The sequence below is a fragment of the Balaenoptera ricei genome, chromosome 7 (assembly GCF_028023285.1).
Source record: "Balaenoptera ricei isolate mBalRic1 chromosome 7, mBalRic1.hap2, whole genome shotgun sequence".
Classification (NCBI taxonomy): domain Eukaryota; kingdom Metazoa; phylum Chordata; class Mammalia; order Artiodactyla; family Balaenopteridae; genus Balaenoptera; species Balaenoptera ricei.
The window spans coordinates 78669078-78689166 of NC_082645.1; the positions used below are offsets into that span (position 1 = coordinate 78669078).

The following is a 20089-nucleotide window of genomic DNA, read 5'->3' on the forward strand; positions in this document are numbered from 1 at the left end:
TACTGAATTGATTTTACAGTGGAAAGTCTTTAAGCATATGAATATCAAGCTGTCTTGCTAAAGGTGTAGCTTCGTAATTGGGGCAGTTTGTGTGGAGAGTTAAAGATAATTTTAGAGTTTCAAATACTACAGGATAATGCAATGGTTAAAACAAAAATAAGAAGAATGTATCTTTAATAATGTGAGTTACTGCCTGTTCCCTTTAGGAATGAGGTCCTGGCTGCAGAAGTCTCTATTTCAACACCCAGATCAAGGAGAATACAAAGCTTCAGTGCCAGTTTGATCTGAAACTTGTTTTGCAGTGTCACAGTCTTGCAGTCTTAGGAAAAGACTTGTGGTTGCTATGGAACTGTTAATAATGATTGCCACCCTTACCTCAATTCCTCACACTCCTGATCTCCAACATAAAATCACTTAGACTTAGGCCGTAGGGCAGTAAACAAACTTTTGAGCAAGAATTAACTGGGTTTGGGCATTAGTGTCTTAATGTAGGAAATGACTTTCATTATAACCTTTACTTACACTAGTGGCTTGGCTATGTCAAAGGAGCTTCTAGTTTCCTGATAGTGAACTGAAACGCAGGAGGTTCAAACCTTGTTCTTCTGCATGAGCATTGCTAAAAGCAGAAACACTTTGGGCTTTCATCTTACAATAAATGTAAGAAAAAAATATTTATTTTGTGCAGAACTGGCCTTAGTGTGGGTCTTTTATTTTCATGTATAAAAAGATATTCAGCCATGTACTAGATTCGTAAGTGGAAAGGGAAAGAAGAAAATATTCCTGTTGAAATATATATGTCTATATATTTTACAAATAAAAACTCATGGAAAAATCTCATCGTTGCTCTATTTCTGTGAGATCTGTGATCTGTGTAATGGACACTTCTTGTTCCTGAATTATATTTCTAAGATAACGATCTCAGTGCTTATTAATGTACAATCCTTGGGGGAAAACTAATCCAGTTCTTGAGCTCCAGGCACATAAAGTTAGGAATGGGTTATTGGGTGGGTATGAAGAAGACATAACTAATTTGGGGACTTTGTAGCCTCACCAGTATGCAAATAATTCAACAATAAACAGAATAACTAGTTTTCATTTCCACAACTGCTGCTCTCTCTAATCCCTACAGTATGTGTTTTCCAACAATTTAGCTGGCTTAATTCTCTGTTCCATTGGTTAGGATTTTAATGTTTCAAATGAGGAACAGAGAATAAATGTCTGTCAGTCAAATCTAAAAAGATGCCTGACATGCAGATAGTTTCTAGGAACAAATAACATAAGCATTTTTGAAAAAGAAATGTAAACCTTGCATTAGCTCTGGATGGCCCAACTCCTTGGCTGCAAAAAAGTAACAGCAACTTTGTAAAGGTTAAACAGGCATGTTCAGGGCCCTGAGTGAAATTTAGTCTTCTACCAACTGGATGGCACTGCAGAAGACAAAGGTGTATCTGTGTGAATAAACTGAACATACAGTTCAATACATTCATGTTTGCAGGGCTATTTAAGGTATTATAAGGTCTGGTACAAAATAATAAAAATGCAGATGGAACTATCAGATTCATCAAGCTGCTACAATAAATTCAGATGCTCTCCAGAGCTGGCAAGGTGATGTCAAGAAAGTTAAACTTGGAGAATGAGACTTGGATTTCTAAATGAGATAGGGGAAAAAAGAAAGCAGAGTTAATAGGGGAAATCAAGAATAAAAAATCAACATTACGGCTACATTTGGAGGAGAGTTTAATAATCAATTCTTTCTGCTTTTTTTAAAGTTTTCTGCCAAGAAACTGACATTGTTATGTACTTTTTATTTTTTGGTTTATTTAGTCTTCTTTAACACAGCCATTGTTAGTTCAACAATCTAATATTTGGGGTACATTATTGCAAAATAAGGACACAGCTGTATCAGTTATGCCATCAATACATTTGTTAATCCTATCCCTTTTATAAGGCAAAGCATAGTTTGTTAATACTGTTTTAGATTAGCTGTATTTGTAAGGTTACTTATAATGAGTGGGACATACTAAAGGTAGGGAATTTGCTCTCTGGTACAACTGTCTTTAAACCGTAATAGTTTTCTCAAAACATTACCATTCTGTAATTAAAAATAAAGCAATATTTTAGTATAATGTTAGGCAGTAGTAAAAATTACCCTGTCTGAGTAAATGTGCACATATACATAAACACTAGCATGCTTTAAGAAGTTGAGAAACATATTAATATTCTGTGAAATTAATATATAAATAAAATATGACCTGGAATGAAATTACCATTATGTACAAAAAAGGAAAACTCGACTCTTTCCCTTCCCAAACCTGTTGATTCTAACGTGTTACAAACCTACATTACATCATTTGAAGTGTAAGGATTATTTCAAATTTGGAAAACATTAAAGAATAGTACGATCCAACTTCCTACAAAAGGCAGTATGTATTAATTAATTTTGAAGATTTATGTTCATTCCAATGTTAAAGAGACATCCTCTTGAACTTCCTTAGAGAAATATTTGTAATGTCTTTTATTAAGAAAAAAAATGCAGCTTTAACACAGTAAAATGGTTTTTTAGATTATTTGAAAATATTAGAAAATAAAAATATTGTGAAGATATAGCATATTATTCTAGGATAAATGAATTTCTTCAGCATTGTTATATGAGTAAATACTTGAACTAATATCGTAAATATTTTACTTTTGAGCACATGCTTTTTTCTCTTTGTCTTCATTCTCTTTGCCATTCTTTGTTTCCTGTTTCTTTTATTTTCCAACTTCTCCTTAGTTTTCTTTTTCTAATAGTCCCAACTTTTCTACATATCTTACTTCGTTAGGTGAACATTATAGTCTTTCAATTTCTCCTTCATTTTCAATAAACAATGTTTTCTACTAAGTAAATAGCCAACTTTCTCTTCTACCTTTTAAGAAAAGTGTTTTCTTCTTGAAATATAAAGTAGTTATCTCTTTAGCTTAAATACATATGTATATTATATATCACACACTTAAAGAATATAGATTCACAGAATTCTGTGGAAATTCAATATATTAGTGGTACGCTTATTCAGCAAGCTTATGGAATGACAAAAAATGAATCACATTTCATGATTAGTATCTTACGTAGCCTCTGATGTTTCTGACTTAGCCAAATTGATCAGTGTTTTTTGACTGCTCCATTTCTTCTTCTGGGCAGTCTTGGAGAACTACAGAAATGGAACCTAAGAGTAAATTAGAAGTGTAGACCTTGACAGGTTGCCTTCATAGTAAATCTCGGGCACGTGTGTGCGCCTACTGTGTAGTAAATGATGACTACCTGGACGGTAACACGGTGTGAGTGGGGAGTGCTGGAGATGTACAGGAGTTTGTTTCTAGGCTCTGGTTACCCACTAAACTGAAAGCACAGGCTGGGCACAGAGCGCTGTGCCTTTAGGCGGTCTGGTCCACCTGGAGCACAGCTGGCTGCACCGGCTCCTCATCTGACCGCTCTGCCTCGTGGGAGGTTAGCACGTAGCCTCCATCATAGCACACCTGCTGTGCCTGTTCCAAGGCCACCGACTCTTCTTCTTCATCTTCCACAATGGTCAAGTCGATGTTGCTGTCCATGGCCGAGTCACTCCCTCTTGAGGCCGCCCTCCCAGCATCCCCCTCTGTGCTCTTCCCTTCCACCAGTACACTGGTGAGGGATGCTTCGGAAAGACCCTCCGCGAATGAGCTCTCCTCGTGGTCATTCGGCACCTCACTGCTAGGCATGTCTTCTGACTTGGTCTCATTTTCTGCAGGGCTTTCTCCCTCTCGGACTTTCTTTCGACCGAAAGTGAGGGGAGAGACCTTGAAGGGGGAGCTTTTCCCTGAGGATGTTTTCTGGTGATTGGAAGTGAGAGATTTCTTAATCTTCTCTCTCCTCTCTGCAGATACGATCTTTGTCCCCAGCTTGTTCATCTTTTTCTCGATGTTCTGGCGAGAAAATGCTTTCTTGAGGCTATCCACTTTCCGGAGACTGGATCTTTTTATTTTCTCTGCCCGGCTTTCTTCCATCTTTTCCTCTGCACTGTCTTCCAGGGCCTCCTCGTCATGGGGCAATTCATCATCGGACGAGAGGTCCACTGTGTGCAGAGTTTCCTCCAGGGACTTGTTTTCATCAGCATGCTCCTCTTCCTTCCCTTCCGCTAGGCTGGAAGCTGGCTCTTTCACAAACACACTGGCAGGGATCTCATTTTCTTCCTGAAAAGATGGGCAATGTAAATTTCATGTTAATAACACATTTCACAAATAGTCCTGAACTGCTGTAATTTCTGGGTATGTGTTTTTGGCATGACAGAAACCAAAGGTCTGTGGCTTTAGTTTTCTAGAATATGAAAAGTTAATTCTAAACTGATCAAGTCATTCCGCTTAGGCTGGATAAGGCCAACAGCTGCCTGTTGGGAATATTATGAGGGCATCTGGCAAGGGCTCTATCAGTGACAGGCAGGGAGGGAAGTGGGCTGTGGGTCAGACAAGACAAGGAAGCTGCCTAGATAAAGGAGCTAAAGTAAGTTACTGTGAACCCACAGGACCTCTCTCTCATACCCTCAGGCTCTATTCCTGCCAAAATCCCACTGCAAAAGAGGCTGGAGGTCAAGTTAGAAGATAAAAGATGAGGACTTCCCAGTTCTCTCCCCTGACCCATCTTTTCCTTAAGTGTCAGGCACCAGGTAAAGCCTCTATCAGGTTCCCTCCCCAAGCAGAAGTCAAAAGTAAAGGCATGGTCAACCTTGGTATCTGTTTAAAAATGCACACTAATTTTTCTAATGACCTAATTTTGGAGTAAGAGAAGCAAGGGCCAGCCTTACTGGGGACCCACTCACGAAGCCTTGTGTTTAGAATGTCCTTTGTGGGTATTATAAGGAGAGATGGTATACTACGGCCATTTCTGGAGTAGTAAGGGGGAATCATGCTGCCAGGCGTAGCTTATCAAGCCTCTCTGTTAAATAGGGCTTCCTTGGGCAGGAGTACTTCAGCCTCCACCTAGGGTGAAGAGTGAAGAGGGAAACTCAGGAATCTGTGCCCCCTCCCCTTATTCCTAGCACACCTCTTTCTCCAGCTTCTGGGTGTACAAAGATCTGCCTCTTCTTCTGCCTCAGGGAGCAGAGCCTGAAAACTTGCCTCCAGAGAGTGCAAGGGGGATGGTTCTCCAGCGTAGCGAAGCAGGGAGATTTGAACTCAGACAGACTTGGGTCACACAGCATAGGAATCCCTTTGATTTTTATATTTTTCTTGAAATACAGGAAAATGAGAGCCAGCTAGCAAAGTGCCTTCACATTTTCATTGGAAGAAATGGCACAGTGGAAAGAACGTGTGACAGGAGGCCTGAGTCTCAGTTCTTTCTGTACTGCTCAATGGCTCTGAGGCCTTCAGCAAATAACTTAATCTCCTTGGGTCTCAGTGTCTTCCAAATGTGAACAAGAGGATTTGACCCAGATTAGCAGCTTTCAAACTGCACTCCCAAGGGTATTAGGAGTTCTGCAAGAATGCCAAGGTGGGCCAGGCTCCAGAGCCCACTGCCAGCCGGGCTTCAAGCAGAGCCTCAGTGTTACCTGATTATATTGTGGACTGCCCAGTAAACTTTCAGCTTGAAAAATAACTGGATTTAGTGAATTTAAGAGTCTATGTGTTAAAAAAAATAATAATAAATTAAATAAATAAATAAAAGCTCAAAAACAAAACAAAACAAAAAGTCTATTTGGGAGCTAAACTTCATGCAAAGTTTATGTTAATGGTAAGAACTTCCCTTCTTGTTTTGCAATTTTGATTGACTGAAAAGTCAATAAAATTGGGGTAGTGATCAAAAATATGTTCTAAGGGTATACCTGTATACTTTCAACTTCTCACTACAAAGACTAAGTGAACAATGTTTTAATATAGAGAAACTTAAAAATCCCTCTCCTTATTAATCACCAAATAGTATAATTACAATACTCTCTGAAAAGATACAGCCCCATGTTCCCCCCTTACACACACATACTCATAACAGAGTATGAGTTCCATAAATTGGTTAGAAACAAAGTCTTGGGTAGAGTAAAAAGCAGCACGTCTGGTTAAATAGAATCCTTGGTAGAGTTAAGAAATCCCAAATTCTGTTTCCCAAAGCTTACTCCCATTTTGACTCTCACAGAATGTCAGAAACACAGTATAAAAGATAAAGTAAAAACTTGAAATTTGCACGGGATCCCCACGAATAACTTATGACATGGACCTTTACAGAGAGCAACTCTGCCACGCTTCAAGTCTTGACTTGCCTCTTTTTCTTTGGCGTGTATTCCCTGTGAGGGTGGGAACTTTTGTCTCTTGTTCACTGTTAAGCCCCCGTGTGACTAGAGTAGTTCCCGACAGCTCAGCAGTTATTTGTTGAATGAGTGCATGTTAAGTGAGGAGGCTTTCTAAGACAGCCCTGAGGGTGGCTAGAGTGGAGACTGCCCCTTTGTCGGGCACTGCAAAAGAATGGACTTAGCTCTGTGTCTAGAAGGACATTTGCTGACTGCTGCTGCCACTGGGAAAAGAGGAGAACCAGGCCTAAGGGGCTCAGCAGTTTCCATTTTTAAGGAAGGATTTTATTCTCAGTGGATGAGCATTACTAAAAGAGGGGCAGACTGCAGAAATAGCTAGGGCTCTGATGCTTAGTCCAGAAGCAAAATTACTTCTGGGGTTTGACAAGAGGGTTGGGAAGGTTTGACAGGAGTTGCTTGCAGGAAAGGAAGAAACCAAGAGCTCAGTAAAACGTTATTAAAAGTCCTCAGTAAAGAAGGCAGAAAGTCAGGTGGAAAACTAAAAATAAGCCTTGGTTACTAGAGGAGAGGTACATTTTGTGTAGTATAATCTCAGGTTAATCAAAGGTTTACCTTTGATTACTGTTGATTACCCTGATAACTTCCCTTTCTTCAACCTCAACAAAAGATGTCCATATTAACTGTACTTCTAAAAGAATTAAACCAATAATATTGCATTTTTAATGCAGTATAAATTTTATTGTTAAAAAAGCACAGTTACTTTTGAGTCTTAGACTCTTGTCTCTCTCACCATGTGTCCTTTGAGGACAGGTTTGGGAAAAGTGCATTATCAGGTGAATCAGAAGTGATCTGTTGGTAGATCACACTGCATACATGAGGGCAGTCGAGAGATGGTGGGAAACCCAATTGAACTCTTTCAGACAATGTCGGGGAAATTTATATAAGAACTCTTTGATGCCAACTATGAAAATAAACCCAGCAGGAACAGACATAATCCAGAATGAGTTGGATGTGTCTTAATACAACTGGAAACAAGTGAGATATGCCTTCTTGGCCAACTGCTATGCTTCTGCTGTCATTTTTATTACTCAAGCAGTATTTTGGTTTATGTCTACTGGACAGTGTTTATTTTGTGACTTCTTATAGTTCTACTCTGAAGGTAAGCAAGCCCTTTCCTTGCACACAGAAATTTGTGAATGTCCAAGTACATGTGGGACTTAAATTTCCATAATGTTTGTTTAGAAGCAGAAAAATGCTGACACTCTTCAAAATCTCTATTCTTTAGTAAAATGTATACATGGCATTTGACTATAAAGGAACGATTATAGTGGTGGAAATTCAACTTGAACTTCAGACAGTGGCTCCTCTGTAACTGCACTGGCCCCCAGGTGTCCAGTCTTACCTGGTCATGTGTCCTCCTTCAGTCCAATTACACATACCTTATGGAAACACTTGATATTTCACCTGCCTACAGGTGAGGTGATACTTCTGCCTTCAGCCTCCTGTTGTAATGTTTTTGATCTGCTTTCTCTTACAGATTCTAAGATTGATGGCTCTTTCAAGGGGGAGGATCAAATATACATCCTCAGTTCTGTCACCGCTTAACTATGCTAGTTACCCATATATCCACTTGGGGTTTGTAACTCCTTAACATGGCATTAAGAATCCCTTGGGAGTTGCATTGCTTCCTTGGATAGTTCTACCTAGGAGAGGCCCCCAGCTGCAGCTGACTATTTGCCCTATAGAGTTATTTTTTTATTTAAAAAAATTTTTTTAACATCTTTATTGGGGTATAATTGCTTTACAATGGTGTGTTAGTTTCTGCTTTATAACAAAGTGAATCAACTATACATATACATATATCCCCATATCTCCTCCCTCTTGCATCTCCCTCCCTCCCATCCTCCCTATCCCACCCCTCTAGGTAGTCACAAAGCACCGAGCTGATCTCCCTGTGCTAGGCAGCTGCTTCCCACTAGCTATCTATTTTACATTTGGTAGTGTATATATGTCCCTGCCACTTTCTCCAGATTTATTTTCAAAAAGGTACGTAGCCCCACTGATGCAGCTGCTCCTGGTTCTGACCTTTCACAAGGACCCTTAGGGGTTTTTAAAAGGAAGGGAGAATTAATCAGTACACTTCTAACATGATATGCTTGCACCATAAAAGAGAGAAGGAATGGAAAGAACTCTTGAGAAAGTGGCATTTTTCCTTGCACTTTCGCTTGTTTGCTGTTTATATTGATTCTTGTGAACTAACAGTCTCAGTCTTACGTGCAGTTATCAACACAGAGAAACTGGCCAACATGCTGGGTACTTCTTGGGTTGGTGCTCATGGAAGCAAATCTTCTTTGCATATATATAGATACACACACTTTAAAAGAGGAGACTCTATGACTAGCATTAGAAAAGGAAGCTACAGTAAGTCATTTAAAAGCTTGAACAGGCAGTTTGCTCTCCTGTCACTAACTTATCATCCCCATTGTTAGAAGAAAATAACAAAGGCTGTTACATTCCCACAGGGATGTGGTGGCATCCTAGAGGGATATGAAGACCATAAGTCTGTGTCCATGGAATGTTTTAATCCAATAATCTCTAAATACTAGTTATTAAAATGGAACTATGCTCACCTGACATTCTGATTTATAGGTCTCTTTTACACATTGATGGTTTTCTCCAATTTGTGTTTCTGAGGTATAGATTGCCAAGTGGATAAAGCCATTGATTAGAAATGTACCCCTAAGGCAGCTGTTGGTGGAATCAGCAAGTCATAAGAATAAAATGCATTAGTTATAATCCCTGAGCAGTCTTTCACATTCTCGAGGATTTAAAAGTTTCATTATTTTTCAGTGTTATTGAGGGTTCAGTTCTTTTTTAAGATCACACTGGTTAGGTGTTCTTTGTTGCACACACAAAAAAAACCACAAAACAAAACAAAAAACAAACCACACTGAATTATTTAAAAGCTATTGTAGAAAACCCAGTAAACATGAACTTTGCCATAGTGGGATTATAGTGTTTGTTTTCACTCATTTCATAATTCAACTCTATAATTTCTGTTATTAATAAAATGAAACCTTGCTAGTCACTTTGTTTCTCAGGGCCTCTGCTCCTTTGATATAAAATGAGGTTAAACTAAATGATTGTTGAGGTGCCTTCCAGCTCTAAAATACTTGATTCTGTGATATTAACCTAAATCCCATGAAAACAAGTCTAACAGATTGCAAAAGTGATCTCACAGTGTACAAATGCCAAACATGCTTTGTTTCATGCAAGAATCAAAACTATAGGACTTGAGTTGCATTGGAGAACCCTTTTCATTTGTTCAATTCAAACAGATACGGATTACAAAACAACAGAAGGGGCAACATTTACTTGGAAGGGCTGCATCTGAGATAGAGTCTCGTTTTTTAATATATGAGAGAAGTAATGATTCTTTTGAAGAAATACCGACAATAATCAGTTATTCATTTAAAGTGCCTGAGGCAGTGCTGACATTCAATAAGTGTAAATAATAACAATAAGAACTAGTATTTTGTTTATCTCATAAACTAAAGGGCACCGGATAAGTAGCACATCAAAACCAGTATCCCATTATGGGAATATTAATCAATGTGATACAAACATCACGAGCTGTCATATAAAGGTGACTTTGGTTATCTATATGCCCGTTTCTTCTAAGTCTGTACTACTTTAGCAATTTTCAGAGCAGTGGCTTTGGATAAATACAGTCTTTAAAAAAATTAATTTAAAAATAATCTGAAGATGTTACACTTATAGCACCTTTCTAAAATTCTGTTCTCATCAAAGGAACCCAAATGATGAATATCTGAACACATTTATAGGGTTGATTCTCCATGAATGTAGCCACAGCAAACATCTAACTTCTACTCTTTTCACCCAATTTCACAATTTTATGTGGATGAAAGTGTAAACTGTCCATGAGTACTCTCATTTTGTTCCCTGGATTTGAAATCATTCCCAAACTGCTTTGTCAAGTAATCATTCCTAGAACTTTAAGAGGCCTTAAGTGGGCATCACACCCTCAGTGCCAGTTACCTGTGAAATTCTAGTCTCTTCAATCAACAGAGAAAACTTCCTCTTAACTGCAAATTCACTGATTTTTGTACAAATTTTATTTTTAGTAAAAGATACATATGCACTTACAGGCAAAGAATTAGTCTTATTAGTCTTTAGCATTTTCTTTTTGATCAGCCACCTGAGTCTTATTTCATTTATACTGGCTCCTGTTACAGTATTTTGAATTCAAACATTGATCTTAAGCCATTATTTAAAAAAAATATAAAACGGGAAGCTGCTAGGTTTAACAAGGATTTTACAATTTATTTTATTGCTCAAAAGGAGATGCATTTTCTCCAGTTTTAGATTCTACTGGTTATAATTTGAAGTAATTGCTAAGACATGAGAGGCTTAACAGCTACAACAATGTTGTAAGTTTAGCACAGACTTAAATAAATAAATGACATATTTTAAACAGGACAAATTAAGGACAAATTTCAGAATTAAAAAAAATGCTAATATGTATGAAGTGTTACTAGCATCTAGTAGATCAACCAACCAACCAACCAACCAAAAGGCACCTGCAGATTTTGGAGAACACAACGGGACTTTACAAACTGGAAACATAATCTTCTAAACACTATAGGACTGAATATGATCCAGTCAGGTGACAGATTTTCCTTCTTCACTCTCCTATTTTTACATTAATTCTTTCTGTCTTAAACTAGAAAACCAGTGGATTTAGTAAGGGAAAGTCTAGCATAGGGGTCAAGTGGACTGAAAGTGACAAACAACTTAGAGACCTGAAGTGGCACCTGGTACATTATCTGCCCTCCTCACTCTGCAGGTCTAGAAAACATCTACCCTATGCCCCACTGTGAAGACTGTGCTGCTACTAGAAGGGTCTATTTAGAGTAGGCCCTTTGGGCAGAGTCCTGTGCTGTTAAAGGACTTTTCTTTCCTTTGCTCTGGTGGTGATGTAATATTGATTTCAACTTGGTAGTTGTCATACAATGTATGGCAGGGAGTGGGAGTGTGTGTATGTGTGTGTGTGTGTGTGTGTGTGTGTGTGTTTAGCTTTTAATAAATCCCAACTAAAAAAGCAAAAGCATAGCTGTTTGAAGATCCTGGGTAGGGTGAGATCAGTTTTTACTAAAAAGCCATATTTCTAACCAAGCACAAGTATAGCCTCCTCTTCATGCAAATGCATTGCAGATCCACCCAGGAAGAGCTTCAATTCTTTGAGCTTACACCATGACAGTCGCTAACCATTTAAAATATGTTATTCCATTTATTCCTCACCCTATGAGAGAGATATGAGGGAAGAAGCATTAATGTTTAAGAGCGTACACTTTGGAGTCAATTAAATATGAGTTGAAATCCCAGCTTCACCACTGCCTACTAAATAGTTTCAGACAAGATATAAGTATCTCTGAATCTCAGCATCCTCATCTGTAAATTGGTGCAGTTGAGATAAACTACACAAAGATACTTAGAAGAGTATGCAGGGCTTATTAGAGCTCAAAATACTTTTGCTCTTTCAAATATTAATAAGATGTACAGATGAGGAAACAAAAGCTTGGAAAAGCTACACAATGTGCACAAGATCACATCTGGCAAATGGTGAAAATAGGATTTGAACCAGTGTCTGTATGACAAAATTTATCTGTTCTCAACCCCTATACTGGACCACTCTCTAACACAAGTTATTATTATATCCATTGGCATAATGGATATAATAATTGTAACGGATATAATAATTTACTACCCTAGAAACCCCTACTTTAAGAAGGATCAAGAGAAAGAGCAACTTTTCCACTGAAGGACTTCATTTGTATTTGTTTTTTCAGAATAGTCATCTTGCAATGCCTTGAGAGTTGATATTTCTGATATCCTTTAGGCTAATAAAAGATCTTACATTACATGACTTAAGAAAGGTCCAGTTCCTTGCCCCTCTAATTCTTTGTCTCCTAAACTGCTCTTTCAAAAAAGTCCTTGGGGGCTGCTTGCTAAGAGGCCCTGAATGGAGCCTGAACACATTGCTTTGGATTCTCTTAGCTTCTACCTTGGTCTTGAGCCCCTGTTTCACCTTGTCCTCACTACCGTTTCTGGCTGTAATTTCACACCTGTCAATCCAATGTGACAAAACAGGAGACCATGGCAGGGCTTCAGCAGCAGCCCGTGTCTTTAAGTTCCCAACAGTTGTTTTTTTAAATGTCAGATTTACAGTTCTCGAAATTTTTAGTCACGTATCTTCTCCATCCCTCTCCCCAACACCTACAGAACATCCATGGCAAAACAAAACAAAAACTGATCCCAACATACTGTGATTTTCCTCTACTACATAAATAATTTTTTGTTTTTCCTCCTTAACTGAGGGACAGGACAAGAGAGAATCTCTCTGATTCATACTGGAAGAAGGGAAATTTCCTTTGATGACTCAGATTTAAACAGGTCTGTATATGTTTGGTTTTGTTTGGAGATCAGTGTTTAATTTAGAAATGCCTTGAGAGTTGAGATTTATAATATCTTTTAGGCTAATAAAGTTAGGATCTTATATGGCTTAAGAAAGGCGCAGTTACCATATCTCTTTTTAGTTCATCTGGTTCATGAAAAGCTATTCCATTTGCATTAAAAGCTAAAAAATTTCCGGTCTGCAACAGACTGCAAGGTATAGAAGGATATCAGCTGCCTGAAGCTTTACAACATCAAATGCAATGTGGGGGGACAAAAAAGCAGCGAGATGAGTCTTTCCTTTTTTGGAGGAAGGAGGCTTAGGTTCTAAATTGGCAGAGCAGATTCATTTAGAAAAAGAAGGCTTCCTCGGTTTAAGTTCCAATTTCTAAATCTCTTTGGGGAGATGAAGGCTCTTCTTGTGTGCCTTTCACAATCAAACATTTGGTTATAGCCTCTCCCCCTCCGTGGCTCTGAAATCCTCTCCTATCCACGTGGTCACAATGCGACAGCCCTGGGGCAGGGATGGCAATTGCTTCCTGGGCTCTGTGCTGGCTGGGCTCCACTGGGCAGAAGGGCTTCCAGCATTAGGCAGGGCTGCCCTTGGATTCACAAACGCCCACCACGTGGCAGAACAACAGTCCCAGGCAATCTCCCTGTCCCCAAAGAGCCTCTTGCTACATTAATTGCATCATTGATGCATTACAAAAATTAAGTGGCCTTTTCATTCCAAGGCAACCATTTGAAGGAGAAAATATCCTAGGCTAGCCTTTGTAACTGTAACTGATAACACTGCTTTTGTTTTACTTTACAGTTGTGGTCTCTCTGAGCAACGAGAAGCATATCTAGTATGTTTGTAGAGTAATGCTCTATAGTTTCAGTGCATTATTTGCTAGAAAAAAGCTCAACAAGATTGCTTTAGCCAAACGAGTTTCAAAAGTAGAAGGCTAGTTCATCTCTAATGGAATCAATCTTCAAGACTTGGTTAGTCCCCCAAACATTGGTGACCTTTGGACAAAGGGAGGCTTTAAAAAGTTATGAATTTGACTTGATTAAAAAACAAAACAGAAAACTCACATGATCACCTCATTTCCACAAAGAGTTAATGAACAGCCACTGCATTAATTTGCCCTGTCCAGCTAACAGCTGCAGTCAGAGCCCCAGGTTCACAATGCAAAGAGACAAGTGAATTTGACTAGTGTGCCTGCACCTGCTCACCTTCCCAACCTGTATGGAGGTGCTCCTGACAAATGACCCCGACCTGCTAACTCCTGAGGCACCTGCCTTGGGTTTAGGCTGCAGTGACCTGGGGAATTCCCACCCCTGTGTGTAGATTTCACAGGCGCCTGCTGAAGGCAGCGGGGACAGTGCCGCGTGTGCGTGTGCGTGTGTGTGTGATCCCTGACAGGCAGGACAGATGTACAGATGGCTGTGAGAGCCAGGCGACTGAGATCATGGCTGCGGAGGAGTCCCCGCTGGGTGGGCGGAGAGTAGGGGCACTGACCTGGAAGATGAGCACCTTGAAATGGTTGCGCCTGAGGAGCTGGGCGTGGTTGGTCTCGAGCCGCTTCACTTGCGCGCACTGCCTCTCCAAGCGCTCCTTGACGGCGCGCGTGTGGGCGCTGACCTTGCGGGACTTCTCCAGCAGCTTGCTCACCGTGTTGCTGGTGGAGGCCTGGTACTTGGAGAGCTTGGTGAGGTCGTTCTGGATGCCCTTCACGGAGCCCTCCAGGCTCATCTGCCGCTGCTCCATCTTGTGCTGGTTCTCCTGCACGGCGTCCAGCATGTTCACCAGCTTGTCCAGGAGCGTGAGCACCGTGACGGCGTTCACCTGCGCGTTGTCCCGGATGGCCTCCTCCGTGCTCCCCGGGTTCAGGCTGGGGCTCGGCGTGGAGGAGGGCGCCGGGCTGGAGCTGCCCGGCTTCTCCTGCCGTATGTCAGGACCCGGGTGCTGGAACTTTTCGGCTTGCGCAGCGTCCTCCCCCATAGTTGGGCAGGTGGGAACTTTCTTCTGGCTGCGGCGAGAAGGACGGTGGAGAGGGGTGCAAAGCGTGGCCCTCTGGTTTGAGCTCAGAGCACCGCTCTCTAGGACTGGCAGAGGTTCAGACAGGCAACAACTGGCTACACTGATCAGGGGAGCTGCATTCCAGCTGCTCTTAAAAGACCTACTCCACCCAGTGGGAGGCGAAGGATACAGAACGGAGAACCACTCAGGGTTTAGAGGCATGCACACACTTCCTAACGGCGTACTCCTCGGCACAGGTCACTTTCCTGCAGTTCAGCTTTTCTTTCCTGTGCCTCTTCCCTTTTAAAAATAAGTTCAATGTCATATTTCACTCATGACTTCATCTAGAGGCGGAGAAAAACACGCTAATTTGGCCCAGCTCCACAGTCTCCAATTGGCTAAAGCTAGTAAACTTTTCTCTGGCTGCTATGCTGCGTATGCTACAGAGTGCCTGCTTCTTTTTTTTTTTTTCCTGGATACTAGTTGTTGTAACGGAAAGTATTGTTTGCCTTTGCCCTAGAACAGACTGATGGGCTGCAGGACGCCTGGTGTCCTAATGGAAGGGGCCAAGTTTAAAGGGTACTTGCAGTCAAGCTTGTAGTGTTACTTTTTAATTTCCAAAGGGATAGAAGTAACATAATGACAAGGAAAACAGTCCAGTTCTTACTCTTGCAATTGGTGATGCAAGATAAGATGAAAGAGATTGAAATTCAGGGATGTTAAGACATGCGAGGCTGTTACAGTTATCATGTAGTAGATGGAAATTTTCTGAATGACCACTTTAAAAAAAGAGTTTCTTTTGAGAAGTAAAATTGACATAGGAAAAGCCAAAAAAAAAAAAAAAGTATGGTTTCTTTAAGAACTTACCATGCTGATTTGTTTTAACTAATTTTGAATCAGGGCTGAGAGAGTTTCTCAAATGCCCACCTCTGCAAGGCATTTATTGACACGTGCCCAGAAGTGTGACTCTCGGGCAGGTTGAGCTGGAGTTTCTGAAGTGCTTCTAATGTTTGACATTTCCAAATTCCTGCTCAGTGAAGTGGCACACCTGTTCTAAAATGTGGCCCTCCTCAGCTGAGCCCTTGGGACTTGGGGCTTATTTCCTAAAACGACTTTACATGCTTGAATTGGTTTTAAACGTATCCAGCCTTTGAAAGTGCTTTCAGCAGGAAGTTTGTAACAGGCCTTCAATGTACAATTTTAAGAACAAATACCAGCTCATTTTGGGTCAGGGTTGATAATGGAAAAAGTGCCATTCTTCAACGGCAAATGTACATGTGAGCCAATCAATCAAGAGGTCATTCATTGTCACATTTATTGAATTTGTGAGTCCCCACTATCTGTTTGGTTCTATATTTGATGAACTATCTAGAGCATACTAATAAAGTGTGATCTAAGACCCTGCCCTCAGTGCATATGCCTGCTAGTTAGGGAGATGAATCAAAGATTTTACAGAGGCCCCCAATTTTCCTTAGATAATTGGTACCCCCCAAACCCACTTAAAGTGAATCTTTTCAAAATAGGGAGAAAAAAAGCAAAAATATTTGGTTGAGACAATATCTTTTAAAAATGTAAGAATTATTAAAATTGATTTACCTTACATTTAACAAAATTTAGTTGGTCGGTGATGTGTTAAACATTAGAACAAAGGATGAATCAAGTGTTAATTATGAGAAGCATAATTTTCTAACAAAATTATATGGTATCATGACACAGTATCCATTTTACATTTGACTTCTGTGGGCAAATCATAAAGAGGGTCATTATTACAAAAATATTTGAGGGCTTCATCAGTTTTCCAAGAGCCTCTCTTAAATTTTGACATTCTAATCATTGCCTTTTGAGGCACTTATTGTGCCATCATCTGTGTGGATATTTTCTTCTTCAAATGTTAAGTATTCCAGCTGCAGATTCTCATTTCCCAGAAGAGTTGCCCACGATTCAAGGGCTTCTCTAACATTACCTTCATCAACTTCATGATTTCTTAACATATTTTGAAAGATTTGCAATTTCACACTATAATCACTTTGCCCTGATTTTGCATTGATTTGCACTGATTTTGCATTGCATTGTTGGGTATTGTATAATCAGTTAGATGAATAGAGACATTAAAGACACGGGATGAGGTGGGAAAAGGAGAGAGGCTAGTTGTTAAACAGGAAGAAAGGTTTGCATGTGGCCTATTTATTTTTTAAAATTAATTTTGAATAACACAAGTAACTTAACAGTTGTCTATTGCTGTGTAACAAACCAGTCTGAAATTCAGGGGCTGAAAACAACAGTCATGAATTTTATCTACTCATGATTCTGGGATTGGCTAGGCAGGGCTTAAGTGGAACGGGTCATCTCTGCTAGGAATGTTCATAGAGGAATCTGAGATGGTCTCAGTCACATGTCTGGCTCCTTAGCTGGGATGACTAGAATCCTGGGATTTCTCTGTCCTCCATCTTTAAGCCTCCAGGGACTCTCACTCTGATCTCTCTAGTAGGGGAGTCACACGTCTTTACTTGGTGCCTCAGGGTTCCCAAGCAGTGGAAGCAAAAGCTGCAGGATCTCTTAAGTTTAGGCTCTGGAACTCTGTCCCCTTGTCACTTTCATCACATTCTGTTGGGCTAAGCAGGTCAGTCGGTTTCAAAGGGACAAGAAATAGACTTCACCTCTTTAGGGGAGGAGCAGCAAAGTCCCATGATAAAGGGTGAGTAGCATGGCAGAGATTGCTGTAGCCATCTTTGGAGAAAATCTACCTCAGCATGAATATATTTTTCTTTCAAACGACTATTACAGATAAAGCTGAAGACCCTATCAATCACCATTTTCATTCCATTCCCTTTCACCTTTTGTCAGAAGTAATCATTTTTATGGATTTGGACTATATCTTTGGAAATTATATTTCTAAGCAATCAATTCATTAGTGAATAGTTTCATGTTGTGTTGTAATTTGCTTTGTTGCACAACCTCATGGGATCCATGAGGAGCTGTATAATGGTAACCTGTCCTGTACAAGATGGCATGTAACTAAGTAATAGAGTGTGACATAAATTCTAAGGGCATTGAGAATTTATACAAGAGGAAAGCAAAGGTAATAAAAGAAAGCACTGTTGATGAGTTAGAATTTGAGGAAACCCTGAGCAGCTACACTCACCATCTAGCTGACCTTAAGTCCTATTTCTGTCTGAAAGAGATTAGTGAAATTCAGCAATCAACTCTTACAAGAAATTTTTGAAAAATTATATCTACTTATTACATACTATGATGTTCCTTAGAAATTAGGTAATGGAGTTTAGACTTGATACAGTGGCAGATAGGAGGCTCCTAGAGGTTTTTGAACATGTGAAAGTTTGTGTTTAAGAAGGATTAGTACAGCAATAAAAGGTAGCAAGGGTCACTTGGTTGGTAATGTTTGTTGAATGGGAAATAAGTGCTGGGCATTGGGGCTGCAAAGCTGAGTGACATATATTTGTAGCTCTTTAACAGCTCCCACTTTACTGGGAGAACTAGGCAGGTAGACAAATACTGGGTATAGATATACAGGTGTGGTGCTGAAGTGGGGTAACATGAGGACTTTAGTCATGGCAGGGGATGGTTAGGGGTCTGAATTCTCTAACTGACCACCAGCTGCCTACTGTTACCTCAGGTCTCTAAGTCATATAAGCACAGAAGTCACTCCAAGAAAATGCTTTATTACTGGCTAGGGCATCCATCCCAATCTCCATGCGGTTTCCCATTCTGGATCATTAGTAAGCCCCAGGTCTTGGTTAACCCTTCAGTATAATTTCTAAACCAGAGGCAGAGGCAGCTCAGTGGCCGCCTTGGTTTGCCTTTTCCATTTAAACCCATAATCCTGGGAATCCTGATATTCTTGTTCTTCCTACTGTGGCCCGGATAGGAGACCTGGAATGATGAGCCCACAGAAAAGAAAGTTTTTTTCCTCAATGGCTAAGGAAGCAGAGAAGACTAAGCTGGCCACTCCATGTATCTTTTCCTCTGAACCCTATATTGGTATTCAGAAGTCTTTCAAATGTTGGGTTCCTTCTTGAGTACGAGGTCATATGAGTATATAAACCACCTGAAAGAAAGAGGAACAACATAACACAGTTTTTTTTTTTTAAATAGAGAAAACAAAAGGAAGGTGTCTTCCAGGAAGAAGAGAAATCTTTCCACCTTTTTACTCTTAATGAAATATCTTTCCACCACCTACCATACAAATGTGAGGTCTCCTTTATGTCCCTAACTTCTGGCTGTTGAGAGGCAATTCTCCATGGATCTTTCATATTTCTGAATGTCTTTTGAGCGGATACACTGACAATCTTTTGTTCTGGACTGTCCTTTCAAAAATGTTTGTATAGTGAACAACTTTGGAAAACAGAGATAGTAGCAGAGGATATAGAGAGAGAGCAGATGGTAGGGTTATTTGATGTCCAGTATGATAAAGATGATGTTTTCCTCTGGGGCAAAGGTTAGGCAGATTGTTTGCCACCTCTTGTAAAAGCTTGAGGTTTCCTAAACTTGGGGTTCCTCAGATGTGATGCAAGTCCATGACATGTGCAGGATCCACCTATACCCACCTCTGTGTCACCCCCATGTGACTTGGAAGGGAGGCAAAGGGAACTGATGTGAACATGAAGCTTATGTTCCTGCTGTGTCATGAGCAATAAAGTCTTTGTCTCTAAGCCAGGAGTCTCTGACCTTCTGCCATGAAAACTAGCAGGTTTAACTTGTTTGTCTGCAAGTAGGGTAAAATGTCTGACCATTCGCAGTTCTTGACACTGGTCAGTTTTTCAGTTAACCATAATAAGTTGTATGAATGAAGTTAAGAGAATGAGGCTGAGAATATGGGAATTTGTTTAAAGGCACTGGAACCAGAGGGCTGGCTAACTCAGGAGCCTCGAATGGCATTTGCATCTGCATTTTTTGTGGACTGAGTATTGTCTGGAGAGATGTGTCGGGAGATGATTTCTAGTGGTAATCTTGTCTTGGCACAGTAGGGATTTCTGATACCAGGGCATGCTCACAGCTCAGTGCCTTTGCATCAGGAGAGAGTGGCCCCTACACGCTAGGAAGGTCTCCAGTAGGTATAATGGAATTTTGGTGGCTACAGCTTTTATTTTAGAGGCTGGGGAAGATTCCTATCAAAAGAAACAGAGCTTCTGTGTACATATTCTTGCTTGGTGGTTTTGGTTTTAGTGAGTGGCATGGATATTTGCTACCCAGATTTATTTATCAAGCTTCTAAGAATGCATTAATTCATATATCCATTGAATAAATATTTATTGATCACCAATCATTTGCAAGGAATTGTACCCATTTCTGAATGCATATTATTGCATAAAATACATTTGTCCTTATTCTTTCAGAATTTAAC

At 40.1% G+C, this 20089-nt stretch overlaps 1 protein-coding gene across 1 annotated transcript; it reads right to left on the reverse strand.

Moving 5' to 3' along the window:
• Positions 1 to 1789: 1789 nt before the first annotated feature.
• On the reverse strand, positions 1790 to 15029 carry CAVIN2 (caveolae associated protein 2). Its single transcript, XM_059928392.1, has 2 exons — positions 14227 to 15029; positions 1790 to 4206 (listed from the first exon to the last, which is right to left on the reverse strand). The coding sequence occupies exons 1-2, from the start codon at positions 14947 to 14949 to the stop codon at positions 3412 to 3414; spliced, it is 1518 nt and encodes a 505-aa protein (XP_059784375.1). The 5' UTR covers positions 14950 to 15029; the 3' UTR covers positions 1790 to 3411.
• Between the last annotated feature and the right edge of the window lie 5060 nt (positions 15030 to 20089).

Bases quoted from the DNA above. Each gene is read 5' to 3' on its own strand.
- CAVIN2 (XM_059928392.1), bottom strand. From the start codon at position 14,949: ATGCCTCTAAACCCTGAGTGGTTCTCCGTTCTGTATCCTTCGCCTCCC. The intron at 4,207-14,226 runs GTCAGTGCCCCT...CCATCTTTTCAG, and splicing joins TCAAGGTGCTCATCTTCCAG to GAAGAAAATGAGATCCCTGC.